General features: G+C 44.4%; 2 protein-coding genes across 6 annotated transcripts in view; both read left to right on the plus strand.

Annotated features, from left to right (window-relative positions):
• Positions 1 to 18,923, plus strand: part of kif6 (kinesin family member 6) — a 610,920-nt gene that overhangs the window by 426,673 nt on the left and 165,324 nt on the right. The gene's annotated exons all lie outside the window — the stretch shown is intronic.
• On the plus strand, positions 14,618 to 15,760 carry LOC140190725 (paraneoplastic antigen Ma3 homolog). The gene has a single exon (XM_072247543.1). The coding sequence runs from the start codon at positions 14,618 to 14,620 to the stop codon at positions 15,758 to 15,760; it is 1,143 nt and encodes a 380-aa protein (XP_072103644.1).

Raw genomic sequence — 18,923 nt, forward strand, 5'->3', positions numbered from 1 at the left:
TTTTTTTGTTTAGATACTAGAAAAACTAAGGGAAATTGGATCAGTACATGAAAAAAGCGCAAAAATAAAAGTTCAGCCAAATTTTCATTGAGTGATGGAGATAGCAAGACCAAGGAGCTAATTGTAGACTTCAGAGAGGGAAACCAGAAGTCCATGAGCCAGTCCTCATTGGAGAATTGGAGGTGAAAATGGTCAGTAAATTTAAATACCTGGGTCTCACTGTCTCAGAGGACCTGTCCTGGACCCATCGTATAATTGTAATTGCCATGAAAGCACAACAGCGCTTCTACTTCCTTAGAAGGCTTTGGAGATTTGGCATGACATCAAAAACCTTTACAAACCTCTATAGATGTGTAGTGGAAAGTGTATTGCTGGCTGCTTTTATGGCCTGGTATGGGAACACCAATGCCTTTGAGTGAAAAATCCTACCAAAGGTAAACTAAAGTGGATTCGGTCCAGTACAGAATGAGTAAAGCCCTCCCAATCATTGAGCACACCTACATGAAACTCTGTCGTGGGAAAGCAACATCTATCATCAAATATCCTCACCACCCAGGCCATGCTCCTTTCTGTCTGCTGCTTTCAGGCAGTAGGTACAAGTATTCCAAGACTCACGCCGCCAGGTTGAAGAACAGTTCCCACCCCTCAACCATCAGGCTATTGAACAAAAGAGGATTATTACATTCATCTATTAAGATGTTCCCACACCAAAGATCTCACTTTAAGGACTCTTTATCTTGTTATTTCATGTTCTTGTTATTTACTGCTATTTATTTATAGTTGCGTTTCAACAGTTTGCTGTCTTTGATGCTCCTGCTTATTCATTGATCCTGCTTACAGTTACTCTTCTATAGATTTGCTGAGTATATCCACAGGAAAAACAATCTCAGTATGTAGTGACATGTATGTACTCTGATAATAAATTTTACTTTGAACTCTAGCACTAGGGACAAAATGGCCTACTCCTGTTCCATGGATAGTTTCCCAGCTTGTGAGCTGTCATGTACCAGCCAAAACATGGCTTTTATTGCTTTAAAGGCTGTTGTGAGAAAATCCAAAATAAAACCTGCAGAAGCTGGAAATTTGAAATACAAACAAAAACTGCTGGAGACAGTCAACAGGGTAAGCAGCAGCTGTGGAAAGAAAACTAATTTTAGCAGATCAAGGACTCTTTTTTACAATTGGGAGGGAAAGAATTTAAATTACATCATAAAGAATATGAAGGAGTGATGCATAGGACAAAAGGAATATCTGTGAATGCTGATGCATAGGCTATGTCCACACTAGACCGGAAAATTTTGAAAACGCCGGTTTCGCGTAAAAACAACGGGCGTCCACACTAGGCATTTTTAAAAATACCTCTGTCCACTTTAAAATAGATATTTGGGCAAATCTCCTCCTACTGGGCATGCACAGGACACACAGAAAACAAGCGAAGAGGAAACGGTATACTTGGTACGTGTTTGACCAGTTACATTTCCTACAGCCATAGTCTCTTCACCGCTGAAAGAGACGACAGCTGCAACTAAATGCAATAAGGATTGTTACTGGGCAAAAGTGTTTGTGTATTATTTTGCTGTATTCAACATGTGCAATAAAACAAGTTACTGGGCAAAAGTGACAATTGCATTTATTGAATGTTTGCACAAGCAATACATTAATGAGGCACCTTGTTAAATGTATAGAACATGTCTGCATCAGTGTTATCTTGTATTTCCATACAATGTTACATTAGGCTGTTACACATCTATTGTCAGATATTGTTCTGGTGTTGGCGGTTGCGTTCAAGAAAACAATGAAATGCCGCGCTGCCGCCACCATTTGTTCCGGCACGTCATGACAGCGGTTTTAAAAATAGCCGGTTACCCCGTACACACTACGCCGGATATTAGGCATTTTCAGATTTATTCACTCTGGAGAGCGTTTCTGAAAATCTCCGTTTTAGTGGGAGGAAAATGCCATTTCAGTGTGGACGGAGGGTCAAAATGAAAAGAAAAGGCTTGGTTACGATCCGGTGCTCCAGATGTGGCCTTCTATATATTGGCGAGAGCCGACGCAGACTGGGAGACTGTTTCGCTGAACACTACGCTCTGTCCGCCAGAGAAAGCAGGATCCCCCAGTGGCCACACATTTTAATTCCACGTCCCATTCCCATTCTGACATGTCTATCCACGGCCTCCTCTACTGTAAAGATGAAGCCACACTCAGGTTGGAGGAGCAACACCTTATTTTCCATCTGGGTAGCCTCCAACCTGATGGCAGGAACATTGACTTCTCTAACTTCCGCTAATGCCCCACCTCCCCCTCGTGCCCCATCTGTTATTTATTTATTGATTTATTTATATACACATTCTTTTTCTCTCTCTCCTTTTTCCCCCTCTGTCCCTCTCACTATACCACTTGCCCATCCTCTGGGCTTCCCCCCTCCCCCTTTTCTTTCTCCCTAGGCCTCCTGTCCCATGATCCTCTCATATCCCTTTTGCCAATCACCTGTCCGGCTCTTGGCTCCATCGCTCCCCCTCCTGTCTTCTCTTATCATTTCGGATCTCCCCCTCACCCTCCCACTTTCAAATCTCTTACTAGCTCTTCCTTCAGTTGGTCCTGACGAAGAGTCTCGGCCCGAAACGTCAACTGTACCTCTTCCTAGAGATGCTGCCTGGCCTGCTGCGTTCACCAGCAACTTTTATGTGTGTTGCTTGAAATTCCAGCATCTGCAGATTTCCTTGTGTTGGCAGTTATGGACTTATCCAGTCTAGTGTGGACGTAGCCAAAGCTGTTATGGGAATGGGTTCTAGTGAGAAAATAGATAAAGAAGTATAATCTGTTGCAAATTGTGCAGCTGTGGGACATGCTCAACCATTTAGAATGTGCTAATGGGAAGGAAAAAAAGTGAACCAAAGTGACAGAAGGATGATTTAAGGCAGAAGTATTCAGTTCCCATATTTGAGAAGAACCTCTTGGTAAAAGGAGGCATGAAAGATAAAAAAAAAATCACCATCACCTTCAATACATCAACATTACCATTGACCGTTTCAGGATAAGAATAAGTGAAGATCAACACCTCAGACCTGGCACAAAATTCACAGTCCCTCTTCTATATGTACCATCAATAGTAGAAAACTTTGATTTCTATGAAATCAGTATGGGAAACAGCATTCAGGTGAAAGTTTGTGCTTACTTATCAAAGGAGTTATTAATCAGACACTTACACCTCCCTACCTCCCCTCCCCCTCTCTCCCCCTCCTCTCCCTCTTTCTCTCTCTCTCTCTCTCTCCCTCTCTCCCTCTCTCTCCCCCTCACCCTCCCCTTGCCTTCGCTCTCTCTTCCCTCTCCTATCTCTATCTCATCTCTAACTATCTATCATCTATACATCTATATTTTTTCTTAAGGTTGTTATAGCTGGGTGGTAATGGGGACAAGCCTCCTGTACCTATTAAATGCTTGCAATGGTTTTCACCTCAAATAGCCTCTGTCAACCAAGTCCAGCTCCTGCCCTTCACATGTGGCTCAGCTACTGACAGGAGAAGGGGCAAACGTGGGGTATTGGCGTCTGTAAAACGAGTCGCTTTAGGCAGATGGGGCTCATTAGCCGTGGTTGTCAGCTCATCAAGATGAGAGAAATCTCTGATTTCAAACCTCCACCGCCTTGCGGCTATACCCACCCTTGGGAAAGGCTTTGGGAGTATTTGAGAAGCGCCTCATAGTAAAAGAAGGCATGAAAGATAAAAAAAAAATCATCTTCAACTTCAAAAAATCTGGTGCTGATGTCCCCTAAGACAGTCCTACTTTAATTTCAATGCTGACTGGCAACTCCTGCAACGCTGCTGGCACCAAACTGTATCGGTCTCTGCTGTTCCTTTGGGTTCATCAGATGCATGGAGAGGGGTAGTTTGTTGCATGGGCAACAGCGTGCTTTCCATATTGTACGGCCCAGGCTTTGATATCTAGACAGCTAGGACACAATATCCATGGTCAACTCTGACCAATCAAGAACTTTTGCCTTAAATATACATAAAGACTTGGCCTCCACAGTTATCTGTGGCAGAGAATTCCACAGATTCACCACTCTCAGGCTAAAGAAATGTTTCCTCAACTTTGATCTAAAAAGACGCCCCTCTAATCTGAAGCTGTGTCCTCTAGTCTTAGACTCTCCCACCAAAAGAAACATCCTCTCCACATCTACTTTATTAAGACCTATCACCTTTTGATAGGCTTCCATCAGGTCACCCCTCATTCTTCTGAACTGCAGTGAATACAGGCCCAGAACCATCAAGTGCTCTTCATATGACAAGCTTTTGAATCCTGGAATCATTATGGTGAACCTCTTTTGAACTCTCTCCAGTTTCAGCACATACTTTCTAAGATAAGAGGCCCAAAACTGCTTACAGTACTCCAAGTGAGGTCTCACCAGTGCTTTATAAAGTCTCAACATTACATTCTCGCTTTTATGTTCCAGTCCTTTTGAAATGAATGCTAACATCACATTTGCCTTCCTTGCCACTGGCTCAACCTGCAAGTTAACCTTTTGGGAATCCTGCATAAGGACTCCCAAGTCCATTTGCATCTCAGTTTTCTGTATTTTCTGTCCAATTAGAAAATAGACAACCTTTCATTTCTTCTACCAAAGTGAATGACCGTTGGTATTCCAACTGCCACTTATTTTACCCATTCTCCTAATCTGTCCAGGTCCTTATGTAACATCTCTACTTCCTGAAAACTATCTGCCACTCCACCTATCTTCATGTCTTCTTCAATCTTTGCAACAAAGCCATCAGTTCTATCATCCAAATCATTGATATATAACATAAAAGAATCAGTCCCAACACAAACCCTCATGGAACACCACTAGTCACCAGCAGCCAACCAGAAAAGGCTCCCTTTATTCCCACTCTTTGCCTCCTGACAATCAGCCACTGCTTTATTCATTCTAGAATCGTTCCTGTAATACCATGGGCTCATAGCTTGATAAGCAGCTTCATGTATGGCCCCTTGTCAAAGGCCGTCTGAAAATCTAAGAACACAACATCAAGTGATTCTCCTTTGTCTATCCTGCTTGTTATTTCTTCAAAGAATTCCAACGGATTTGTCAGGCAAGATTTTCCCTTGAAGAAACCATGCTAGCTTTGGCCTGTTTTATCATGTGCCTCCAAGTAGTCTGAGACCTCGTCCTTAATAATCAACTCCAACATCTTCCCAACCACTGAGGTCAGACTAACTGTCTAAAGTTTACTTTCTTCTGCCTCTCTCCCTTCTTGAAGAGTGGAGTGACATTTGCTATTTTCCAGTCTTCCAGAACCATTCCAGAATCTCGTGATTCATTACTAATGCCTCCACATTTTCTTCAGCAACCTTTTTCTGAACCCTGGGGTGTATACAATCAGGTTCAGGTGACTTATCTACATTCAGACCTTTCAGTTTCTCAAGAACCTTGTCTCTAGTAATGGTAACTTCACACACTTAATGACTCCTGACTCCTGAGACTTCCACCATCGTGCTAGTGTCTTCCACAGTGAAGGCTGACGCAAAATACTTATTCGCCATTTTCTTGTCCCCCATTAATACCTCTCCATCATTATCCAGTGGACTGATATCCACTCTCACCTCTCCTTTACACTTAATGTATCTGAAGAAACTTTTGGTATTTTGTGATATTATTGGGTAGCTTACTTTTGTATTCCATCTTTATCACCTTAATGTCTTTTCTCATTTGCCTTCTGTTGGTTTTTAAAAGCTTCCTGAACCTCTAAGTTCCCACTAACTTTTAAGGTAGCTTTGCCTCCAGCACCAGCCTGATTTTCCCAATCTACCTGCATATTGAAATCCCCATGGCTATTGTAAAATTGTCCTTTTGGCATGCATTTTCTATCTCCTGTTGTAATTTGTAGAACACATCCTTACTACTGTTTGGGGATCTGTGTACAACTCCCAACAGAGTTTTGTCACCCTTGTAGTTTCTTAGCTCTATCCATGATGATTCAACTACTTCTGACCTTATGTCACCTCTTTCTAATAATTTGATTTCAGTTTTACCAACAGAGTAACACCGCCCCCTCTGTCTTCCTGCCTGTCCTTTCAATGCAGTGTATATCCTTGAACATTAAAATCCCAGCTATAATCTTCTTTGGCCAAGATTGCAGGATGATATTCTGTTTCCTCAGAATGCTTTTTTAATAGCAGAATATTGAGTTGATTTTCCTATACCATACCCATTCAGGTTGTTGTTGGCACTGGTGGATTGTAGACACTAATTCAAATGTTCCTTGTAGTAGAGTTTAGATAGAAAATTTCCTTACTACTTTCTTCATAATAAGTTAGGATTCTCTTGTTGGTGTTTGTCATGTATATGACCAGATCGAAGAGTGGTTTTCCTCAACACACAGAAAACTTCTATGTATAGCTGCTGGTAGACATACTGGGCTGTCAATTATTTTGCAAGGCCACTGAATTCACATTATGCTGCACGAGTGGCATTGTTGTTCTAGACAATTAAAGAGAACAATCTTTAATAAGTAAAGGAGACAAAGAAGCACAGCAGCTCTGTAAACATATTAAATGAGGGCAGATTATTCATGATAATGCCTCCAGCCCTTATTTAAAATGGTATCAATTGTAAATTGTAATTCTACGACTCATGCAATTTGTTTCATGGTCAGGTCAAATTAAATGGGCACAGTTAGTCTGTCTGTTTTTATTTACTTTAATTATTTCTAACTTATTGTGCCAGTTTGTTTGAGTAGGATTCTCAGCCAGTTGGGTTAGCTTAATGTGAATTGCTGCCCTTTGAATAGACTGACTCAGTAAATTCCAAGTGAGTATGACTGCTTGAACTCTTTTCTTACAGTCCCTCAGGCCCTCTTATTTAGTCACTCCTGAAAAGTCATCCAAACTGGATGAAGATATTTACTTGTTCAGTTAAAACAACTAGATCTTTCTTTCTCTTTTCCTGTCCAAATTACATTGTCTTTTCTTCATAAACACCAAGAAATATTCAATGTTTCACGTTAAAACCCTGCATCAGGACCCATTAGGATATTGTCTGACTGACTAAATTCCTCCAGTAGAATATTTATTGATCCAGATCCCAACATCTGCAGTCTATTGTGTTTCCACTGATTTTTTTTCACAAGTCTCTTTAAAAAATATACATCTTCATTGAAGCATCAGTCCTTAAGTGCTAAACCAGAATCTCAGTCGTGAAGAGTGGCTTAATCTCTGTACTGTTACAATAGAAGAAACCCACAACAAATCTCAGACAGGTTCATGAGTGTACGAACACTGACAAAGTGGCACTCATCTCCATTTATGAGCCGGTAAACTGACTATTCAAATAGATGTGAGATCTTTTGGTTTTTTTTCTAACAGCAAGAAGTCAAAAGAACGTTCCAATGGTTCCATTTGCTCCAGTCAGCAAATGTTGCCAACATCCTTCATTCCATGATTACCTTTATTTCACTGCCACTCATGTCTTGTTAATTCATTCATTCTTATTGCCAATTGTTGAGCCACTTAACCTGAGGTGCCGATAATTTATCACTTTGCAATTTATTTTCTATGAGACACTTTATTTGAATGTCCACAAATAACCCATCTATTATGTGAACTGAATATTTAATTTTTTTCTCTTAACTTTATCGTCATGACTTTTATTAAGCCATTTTCATGTTTTCTTTTCTGATAAAATGATTTTTTTCCCTATCATGTGGAAATTCTATCTTTTGTATAATCCTTCTCCACAGGTGTATAAATTTTGAAAATTAGTTAATCTTATTTATGATATTATTTATCAAACTAACATAATGTGTTGCTAGATCAGAGGTGAGAGCTGATATTGCTCGCTCACTGCAATGGTGACTCCTCTTTCCATAGCACCGAGGTTAGGAAGACTGTGTTGATTGCTGTGCTATCCGTTAATCATGTCCGCTAATATGATGAGTGATACCAAGTCTTTGGGCCTATCCTGGGCTGTTTTGATAATAAATGTACTTTAAAACTTTGAAACTTACCTCACAAATCTCCTTTAAACCTTCCCCCTCAAGCTTAAACCCTCTGATATTTGACATACAGTCGGTCCTCCTTATCCGCGAGGGATTGGTTCCTGGACCCCTTGCGGATACCAAAAAACGCGGATGCTCAAGTCCCTTATTCAACCTGTCTAAATACGGTGGATCTTAGGACCCAGCGGAACCCTGGACCTTATTTAACCTGTGTCTGTGCGGTGGACATTAGGACCCAGCAGCAGAACTCTGAATCCACAGTGTTTCTGTTCACAAAAATAATCACGATCACGATTTAAAATAAAGTGGAAATAATAAAGCGATCGGAAGGAGGTGAAATGCCATCAGTCATTGGAAAAGCGTTAGGCTACAGTCGGTTAACGATTGGAACAATTTTAAAGGATAAAGTGAGAAAGGCCCTGCCCCGATGAAAGCTACAATTATTACTAAGCAACGCAGTGGTTTAATTATTGGGTTTTGGGGGTTTGGGTTTTTGATCCTTCACATCAACCCGGCATGGATGGAGAGTGCGCTCGGGAGCGGTCTGTCACTGGATCGAACTCGGGAATTTCCGTTCCCGAGCCCAGTGCTGAAACATACATTTCTTAAGTGTTTTATATGCAAGAAAGGTAATATATATATATATACTCTATACTAATAAAAACGTTTGACTAACTGACACTAAATAATATCGGATGTACCTGTTCCGACTTACTTAGTAAGAGAAATTCCGTCTTTTTTGGATCCCGATCCACGATAACCTACGCACATCCTCCCATATACTTTAAATCATCTCTAGATTACTTATAATACCTAATACAATGTAAGTGCTATGTAAAATAGTTGTTATACTGCATTGTTTAGGGAATAATGACAAGAAATAAAAATCTGTACATGTTCGAACAACAAGTGCTGGAAGAGCACTTCCGGGTTTTCTCGATTTGCAGTTGGTTGAATTTGTGCATGCGGAACTCACGGATAATGAGGCCGACTGTATATAGCCTGGGCAAATTACTCTATATACCCTATCCTTGGCTCTTAAAATATTTTATACTTTTATCAAGTCACCCCTGCATTATCTGATGCTCCAGAGGAAACTCTTCTTAGAGCTAGTATGCTCCAATCCATGAGCATCTTGGCAAATCTCTTCTGCATACTCTCCAAAGCCTCTACATCCTTCCTCTAGTGTAGCGATCAGAACAACAGAATGACGTTTTCCAGATAAAGGGACCTAATAGAATAAATGAGCAATGCACACAAATGCTGGAGGAACCAAGCAAGTCAGGCAGTATCTATTGAGGGGAATAAGTGTTTAGTGCCAAGGTCTGCTTTCTTATGCTGATATCGCGTATGTATGACTTCGGGAACACTAATGCAGTTGACTCTTAGCAGCCCTTTGAAATGGACCAGCATTCTACCCAGTACAGTTGAATATTAGAGATGCAATCCTTCAGCATTTTGTGAGTGTTGCTCAAGATTTTCAGCATCTGCAGATTCTCTTGTGCTTATTGTAGAATAAATGGAAATTTCAAATGGCAGATAGAATCAAGACACATGGTCAAAAAAATTATATTTAAGCCTCGAAAGTTAGGAATCCCATTTAGCCTCAAGAGAATAGCAGTGATTCCATACTTTCTTCCCTTAATGATTGTTGATTAAAGGAAGTTTATTTTCATATGCAGAAGTACGTGTATGCAAAGAAAAGGTGACTTGCAGCATCATGTAAGCAGTATTCACAAGATACAGACTTTTGACAAGAATTAGGAATAAGGAGTACATTTAAATGACAAAACTATCTGATCAGCACGTAATGAAAGTGATCAAAGTGGTCAAAGTGTTGCAGAACTGTAGTGATGAGGATTTTTTGATGGTTTATGAACTGAATGGTTGAAGGGAAATAGCTGTTCATGAAACTGGTGGTGTGCGATATTAAGCTTCTGTACCTCCTGCCCTTTGTTGGATGCAAAATATGGCATGACCCAGATGGTGGAGATCTTTGATAATAGATGTTGTCTTTTTGAGGCAGCACCTCCTGTACATACTACCAATGGTGGAGAGAGACGTACATGTGATATATTGGGCAGATTTTTTACTCTCTACGACTGCTTACTTTCCTGTGCTTTCAATTGCCAGATCAATGGTGATGGGTGAATATTTGTAAACCAAAGCAATTGAAGTGTTAAGGAACACAATTTATTAGGTTTAAGATTGTTCATCGGGGAAGGGAATCTACTTTCTTATGCTGATCATGCTTACTTATGACTTCAGGCACACTAATCAGGTTGACTATTAACAGGTATTTGAAAAGACCTAGCAAATACCAGTACAGTTGGACATTAGAGATGCAATCCGTGTTGGACTGCGAGTGACATAACTATTTGATTAGCAAGTAATAAAAGGAAATGAAAGAAGAGGCAGATGAATGGCATTAGGTGATAGATCACCAAGATCTCATGATCTTTTCCTTTGAAATCCCATATTTTCTGCCTGCTTCAAAGGCTACTTTTTTGTAACCTACATCAAGGGAATCACTGCGTTTTTGTGAATTTCTGTGAAGTTTCAACTATTTTGAAATGTTCTGGTTGCAAAAAGCAATGAAAATCTGACTGCATATTAAATGAGATGTCAGTGATCTTTGAATGACATACCAAGGTACAATCACAACTGAACAACGTCTTTGTTCTTGTTCTACATGTGTGGCATTTCATTCCCTCAGAGCAATTACTTCAAAATTCCATGAATTTAAAATGACAATTTAATGTTTTTTTCATGATGTTTCAGTGCTATAAGTATATGAACTTTGAGCCCTTATTCCCTCTCAATTCTTCAAACTTCTTTGCCCAACCAATGGACTAATTGTTTACAAGCACCTCAGATCCCATGTCTAAAGATGTCTATCAGCAATGCACATCAAGAATGGGAAAGCACAATCCACAGACATCTTCTTCAGTTCATTTTTGCCATCTTTTTTTTCTCTCCTACATTAGAGTGATAGAATTATAGTTATACAGCATAAAGGAATGTTGTTGGCCCATTCAGTCCTTGAACTTGTCCCATGTGCCTGCACTTGGTTGATATCCCTCCAAATCTTTCCTATCCATGAACCTGTTCATAGAAACATAGAAACATAGAAAATAGGTGCAGGAGTAGGCCATTCGGCCCTTCGAGCCTGCACCGCCATTTATTATGATCATGGCTGATCATCCAACTCAGAACCCCGCCCCAGCCTTCCCTCCATACCCCCTGACCCCCGTAGCCACAAGGGCCATATCTAACTCCCTCTTAAATATAGCCAATGAACTGGCCTCAACTGTTTCCTGTGGCAGAGAATTCCACAGATTCACCACTCTCTGTGTGAAGAAGTTTTTCCTAATCTCGGTCCTAAAAGGCTTCCCCTCTATCCTCAAACTGTGGCCCCTCGTTCTGGACTTCCCCAACATCGGGAACAATCTTCCTGCATCTAGCCTGTCCAATCCCTTTAGGACCTTATACGTTTCAATCAGATCCCCCCTCAATCTTCTAAATTCCAACGAGTACAAGCCCAGTTCATCCAGTCTTTCTTCATATGAAAGTCCTGCCATCCCAGGAATCAATCTGGTGAACCTTCTTTGTACTCCCTCTATGGCAAGGATGTCTTTCCTCAGATTAGGGGACCAAAACTGCACACAATACTCCAGGTGTGGTCTCACCAAGGCCTTGTACAACTGCAGTAGTACCTCCCTGCTCCTGTACTCGAATCCTCTCGCTATAAATGCCAGCATACCATTCGCCTTTTTCACCGCCTGCTGTACCTGCATGCCCACTTTCAATGACTGGTGTATAATGACACCCAGGTCTGGTTGCACCTCCCCTTTTCCTAATCGGCCACCATTCAGATAATAATCTGTTTTCCTATTTTTGCCGCCAAAGTGGATAACTTCACATTTATCCACATTAAATTGCATCTGCCATGAATTTGCCCACTCACCCAACCTATCCAAGTCACCCTGCATCCTCTTAGCATCCTCCTCACAGCTAACACTGCCACCCAGCTTCGTGTCATCCGCAAACTTGGAGATGCTGCATTTAATTCCCTCATCCAAGTCATTAATATATATTGTAAACAACTGGGGTCCCAGCACTGAGCCTTGCGGTACCCCACTAGTCACCGCCTGCCATTCTGAAAAGGTCCCGTTTGTTCCCACTCTTTGCTTCCTGTCTGCTAACCAACTCTCCACCCACACCAATACCTTACCCCCAGTACCGTGTGCTTTAAGTTTGCACACTAATCTCCTGTGTGGGACCTTGTCAAAAGCCTTCTGAAAATCCAAATATACCACATCCACTGGTTCTCTCCTATCCACTCTACTAGTTACATCCTCAAAAAATTCTATGAGATTCGTCAGACATGATTTTCCTTTCAGAAATCCATGCTGACTTTGTCCGATCATTTCACCGCCTTCCAAATGTGCTGTTATCACATCCTTGATAACTGACTCCAGCAGTTTCCCCGCCACCGACGTTAGGCTAACCGGTCTATAATTCCCCGGTTTCTCTCTCCCTCCTTTTTTAAAAAGTGGAGTTACATTAGCCACCCTCCAATCCTCAGGAACTAGTCCAGAATCTAACGAGTTTTGAAAAATTATCACTAATGCATCCACTATTTCTTGGGCTACTTCCTTAAGCACCCTGGGATGCAGACCATCTGGCCCTGGGGATTTATCTGCCTTCAATCCCTTCAATTTACCTAACACCACTTCCCTACTAACATATATTTCGCTCAGTTCCTCCATCTCACTGGACCCTCTGTCCCCTACTATTTCTGGAAGATTATTTATGTCCTCCTTAGTTCAAACGTCTTTTAAATATTGTAATTATGTCTGCCTCCACCACTTACTCTAACAGCTTGTTCCATGTACCCACCACACTCAGTTTGAAAAAGCTGTCCCTTAGGTTCCATTAAAATCTTTCCCTTATTCACCCTATCAATGTCCCTCATGATTTCATAAACCTGTATAAGGTCACTTCTTAACCTCCTACACTCCAAGGTAATATTGACACATCATTTTCCCATGCATTATCTTTAGTCTTCTTCCCAACATTCTTCATTGCTTTTTTGTCGCCCATTCATTGCTGCATCACGTGCACTTCATAAACCTGGTTCATTGCAGTTGTGTGGCAGCATCCCAGGTTAACATGTACAGTCTTCTTCATCTTCCTCAGATCTTTCTCGCTATTGTCTGAGTGATATCCAAATTCTACTTGCCTATTATTGGAAGGATGTGGAGGTTTTGGAGAGTGCGTGGAAGAGGTTCTCCAGGATGCTGCCTGGATTAGAGTGTATGAGCTATAATGAGAGGTTCGACATACTTAAGCTGTTTAAGCTATCAGAGGCTGGGGACTAACATGATAGAGGGTTATAGAATTATTATAGGCACAGGATAAGTAGTCTTTTTTTTCTAGAATACAAGTGTCAAATACTAGAGTGCATAGCTTTAAGGTAATGGTATTTCTTTTTACACAATGTGGTTGGTGCCTGCAATTTGCTGCCAGGAGTGGTGATGGAAACAAGCACTGCTGTGCCATATAAGAGGTTTTCAGATGGGTACACACATCCATGGAGAATGGAGGGATATGGTCCATGTTCAAGTAGATCAGATTATTTGTAGATTGGCATTGTAGTTGGCAGTGACATGGTGGATCATAGGACCTGTCCCTGTGCTGTCCTATTCTATGACCTACTGTATGTTCTCTGTAGGTTTCGATGCTCATATTTACAGGAAATATAAGCCAGGTTTCCTGGTCATTACTCACTACTTTGTAAGGGGTTCCTTCTTTTATGTTACTGCGTATGCTAATCAAAAAGCCTTCTTTGTTATGTTATAGTTAAAATGGTTTCTCTGTGATGTTAACTGCTGAGACTGATTCTTTTTCTAGCAGCTAGCAGCTTGTTTGGGTTATCAATAATGATAAGGAGGGAATGAACCAATGGGTGTCCATGTCATTCTTTTTTTGGGGTGATACTCTGTCTCATATGGCTGGGAACCGGTGTGTTTGGCGGCCTTTTCAGGAGAGACCGGGGGAAGACTTCGTGCTGGAAGCGCTCTGGCGATCACCTTGGGTGGTCCTGAGCGGCGAGTCGAGGGGGTCGGAGTGGATCACAGGGTGAAGAGAGAAGACCCCGGGTATTTGAGCTCCAATTGTGTGCATGAAGAGATTGAACTTTGATAAGTCTGGCGCCTTTTTCTTTTTCTTTTATATTGTATCTCTATTATCTCATAGCCCCAGTAAGATTTATAAAGTGTAATCTGTAAAGTGTACATTGTGTGCTGTCTGATATTTGATGTTTGAGGTCGTACCAGCTGGCATTGCACAGCAACCGACGCAACTGGGAGACATGGTTGGGCAGCGGATGGGGTTTCCCCTGGATAAATGAGATCCGATATAGCTCAGCGTTACACTTGTGGGGGCAGCGTGCAGGTTTGAATTTTCGGTAAGCTGTATAAATCACCATGTTAAGTAGTGCGGAGATGGATCGAGATAAGATTGTAAGCTGATCTGAGTTACAGGATGTACCGGTTAATCACGCGTGCGTGTTAAGTGGGGTGGATTTCTGCACTTCGGGAGAAGTACCAGTGCGAGGGATGAGTTTGATCAAAGGTATCGGCCAGGTAGAACTGATAGTTAGAAGGTGCGGTAAAGAAGTGGGATCCAGCTGGGTGTTGGTTCGTACGAGCGTTGACGTCATGACGTTGGAACTGCCAGTGATGGTCAGCGTCCAGGTGGAGGCGAGGCTATGGGGCCTCCACACCCTCCCGGAGGAAGAAAGTGAAGAGACACCGGAGGAGGAGCTAGATGAGAGCCCAGGGGAGGTGCCAGTAGCCAGTGGTGGAAAGTCAGAGTGGGAAGGCTTGGCCAGGCCCCATCCCCCAGCTGGAGCTGAGACCTCCAAGTTAGCAGCCACCATTACCCCCCTGGTGAGAAGGGCCGAGGGGCCCCGCCCAAAGCTGAGAATTTTCTCAGGAGCCACGCCCACCCCGGAAGGGGAGGGCAATCATGAAACATGGATTGAAAATACGTCCCAGTTGTTAGAGTCATGGCCGGTCTTGGATGAGGAAAAGAGACAACGATTGGTGGAAAGTTTGCAGGGAGGGGCGGCTGGTGTTATCCGGGAGCTGAAAGCTGAACAACCCTTGGCTTCCCTGGTGGAGTATCTGGAAGCTTTGAAGGGAGCATTTGGAATGTCGGGAGGTTCCTGGGAGCTTTTAGCGGAGTTTCACCACATGATGCAGGGAAGAGGGGAAAAGCTCTCAGAATACATTTTTTGGCTGGAGAGAATGCTTACTGGGTTGTGGCGCCGGGGGGTAGTGAAGGCAGACAAAGTGGCGAGGTTGAGGATGAATCAGTTATTTAGTGATTCCCTGGGGGAGCACAAGGTGGCTTGGAGTCTCCGGCAGTCTTATAAAAGGAGCCCCCCTCCATCATTCGGGCAGCAGATTAGAGAGGTGCGGGAGGATGAGAGCGCGTTGGGCCAGAAAGAGGGCTCTGGCCACTGGGGACGATCCTCAGCGGTAGAGGAGGTGGTAGCCGGGTTGAGAACCGAGAACCGCAAGGGGTCGCAGGGGGGTAGGTACCCCTCGCTTGAGGGGATGGGCAGGGAGAGTACCCCCTTCAGGGGACGGCCCGCGCAGTGGGCTGGGAGTGGCAGACGTCTCGGGAGAAGAGGGGCAATGGGTAGCGTGTGCTATAACTGTGGGAAAGAGGGGCATTTCCAGCGGGAATGTTAGCGGCAGGGGGTGTGCTACAGCTGTGGGGAAGAGGGACACTTTCGGAGGGATTGTGAGAGACAAGGCGCCCCACGCAGGGCAAGCCCCCAGGCGACTAATAAGGGAGAGGTGTCGGGAAACTTAGGAGAGACTCAGTGAGGGAATGGACTGGAGTATCGGGAGGAACACGTTCCCAGAAGTCAACCATGGGACCCCCGAAAGCACAAGCCCTTATTCCGGATGGACTGGTGGGACCCCGTTCCAGCGTGTCCCTACAGATAGAGGGAATCTTTGCAAGAGCCATCCTTGACACAGGGTCACAGGTTACCTTATTGTACCAGTCGTTTTACAACAAATATCTAAAGCGTTTGCCAGCAACTCCGTTTAATGCCCTGAAGATCTGGTCATTTGGAGTGATGGTGATTACCCGTACGATGGGTACCTGTCAGTGAGATTGGAATTCTCAGAGGGTGATGTGGGAGTGTCTGAAGCCCTTGAGACGTTGGTGTTGGTTTGTCCGGACCTGGTGGAAACAGGTGGCGCTGCCCTTCTGGTGGGGACTAACTCCCCTTTTGTGCGACGGCTCCTGGGAGCCTGTAAGGAGAAGATGGGGGAGAACTTTCTGGAGACCCTCTTGGTACACCCAGTGTTTCGAGCGGCGTTCGAAGAAGCGGGTGGCCCCAATGGGCTGGATCCTGGGTTCAAATGAGGGACAGTGTGGTGTACTCAGGCGAGGCCTAAAGTGATACGGCCAGGGGAGGTGGTAGTGATGGGGACCCCCAGATTCCCCGGAGTACCGACGGGCAAGGCCCTGTTAGTAGACACCCCGCAAGACCTTGAAGGGGAGTCCTGGTTCCCGGCTGGGGTACTGGTGAGACCTGAATTGCAGAGGCCCTCTGATGATTGATGATTGTACACAACGGAGGGGGAGATCACCTTTAAGCGCAGGGTGCCCATCGCGCACTTGTTCCCAGTGATGGTGATGTCTAGCACCCCCATGAGGCCCACTGGAGGAAAACTATTGGAGAACAGAGGGCGGCTGACCAACTAGGCCTTTAATTTTGAGGACTCCCCTGTCCCGCCGGAGTATAAGAGAAGGCTGGTGGAGAAGTTGCTGAAGCTAAGGGATGTCTTTTCTCAGGACGAGTTTGATGTGGGCTGTTCCAAGATCACTCATCACACTGTACGGGTGACAAATGACACCCCGTTTAGAGAAAGGTCGCGATGGTTGGCCCCAGCAGGTGTGGAAGATGTGTGGGAAGTGAAGAATGTAGGGATTATCGCGGAGTCCCGGAGCCCGTATGCGTCCCCCATAGTAGTGGCTAGGAAGAAAAATGGGAAGGTACGCATGTGCATGGACTATAGGACCCTGAACCGGCACATTGTCCCCGACCAGTATACGGTCCCCAGGGTTGAGACACGTTGGCCTGTCTGAGTGGTGCCCAGTGGTTTAGTGCATTGGATTTGCAGAGTGGGTATTACCAGATTCCAATGAGTGAGGCCGATAAAGAGAAGACGGCCTTTATCTATCCCCTGGGATTCTTTCAGTTGGAACGAATGCCCCAAGGCATAGCAGGGGCCCCAGCCACCTTCCAGAGGCTCATGGAGAGGACGGTGGGGGATATGAACTTGCTCGAGGTGTTGGTGTATCTGGATGATCTGATAGTGTTCGGATCTACTTTGGAAGAACATGAGGAGTGGCAGCTGAAGGAGGAAGGATTGAAACTTTCCCTGGATAAATGCCAGTTCTGTAAAACGTTGGTCGGCTATGTTGGACATATAATTTCGCGAGATGGAGTGGCTACTGATCCGGCTAAGATAGACGCAGTGACCACCTGGCCAAGATCCCAGAAGGTGAGCGCCCTGTGCTCGTTTTTGGGGTTCTGTGGGTATCACCGGCGACTCGTGAAAGGATACGCTAAAATGAGTCACCCATTGAACCAGCTGTTGTGTGGCTATCTACCCACGGGGAAGAAAAGGAAAGGGAACCAAGGGCAGGAAGCAGGAGGATACTTGAACCTGTTGGAGCCCTTCGGATCGAGGTGGGATGCTCAATGTGAGGAGGCGTTCCAATCTCTAAAAAGGGCGCTGACACAGGCCCCGGTGATGGCTATTGCTGATCACCGGAAGCTGTATGTGCTACACACTGATGCCAGCCGAGAGGGTCTGGGGGCTGTCCTGTACCAGGAACAGGGCAGCGGATTGAGGTAGGTGGCGTTTGTCAGCCGAAGTTTGTCGCCATCTGAGAGAAACTATCCTACTCACAAGTTGGAGTTCCTGGTGCTGAAATGGGCAGTGGTGGACAAGTTGAGCAACTATCTATACGGGGTGATGTTTGAGGTGAGAACAGACGACAATCCTCTCACATATTCTGACTGCGGCAAAACTGGACGCTACTGGGCATCGGTGGTTGGTGGCCTTGTCTGTCTATGAGTTCAGCCTGAAGTACCGGCTGGGGAATCAGAACATCGATGCAGGTGCTTTATCTCGTTGGGCGCATGAGGGGTCAGGAACAGACGAGGAGTGGGAGAACGTCCCTGCCCTGGGAGTGAAGGCCATGTGTCAATTTGGATCCTCTCGGGCTGAGGATCACAGGAATAACGCAGGAGTCCCGATGGGGCCAGATTGGGCAGTGGATCAATTGGGGGCTGATGATGACATGTTACCTACTGTTTACTGTAATTTGACTGCTCTGGGGAACAGGCAGTTGCCAGAGTTGAGCCCCCAGGAAGTGGGGGCGGCTCAGTGTGATGACCTGGGCATTGGCACTCTCTGGTACGCGGCTGAGAAGGGGGATATGGCTCAGGCGGAGAAGGCGAAACATGCTTCAGTGCCCTTACTACTGAAGGAGTGGCCTCGGTTGAAGCTGAAGAACCAAATCTTGTACCGGGTCACGTCGTCCCCGGACCACCCCCAGCGTTGGCAGCTGGTCATGCCTGAGAAGTATCGGAAGACTGTGCTCCAGGCACTATATGATGATTCCGGGCACTTGGGGGTGGAAAAGACCTATGGGTTATTCAAGGACTGGTTTTACTGGCCCCGGATGAGGGGGGAGGTTGAAAAATACTGTAAGACGTGTAGTCGTTGCATCAGGAGGAAGACCTTGCCTGCGCAGGCGGCTCCTTTGTCCCACTTGCAGAGTGTGGGACCCATGGACCTGGTGGGTATGGATTTCCTGTCTATT

This window comes from Mobula birostris, chromosome 2 (assembly GCF_030028105.1).
Source record: "Mobula birostris isolate sMobBir1 chromosome 2, sMobBir1.hap1, whole genome shotgun sequence".
Lineage (NCBI taxonomy): Eukaryota > Metazoa > Chordata > Chondrichthyes > Myliobatiformes > Myliobatidae > Mobula > Mobula birostris.

Coding starts and splice junctions, on each gene's coding strand:
- LOC140190725 (XM_072247543.1), top strand. CDS start 14,618: ATGAGTTTGATCAAAGGTATCGGCCAGGTAGAACTGATAGTTAGAAGG.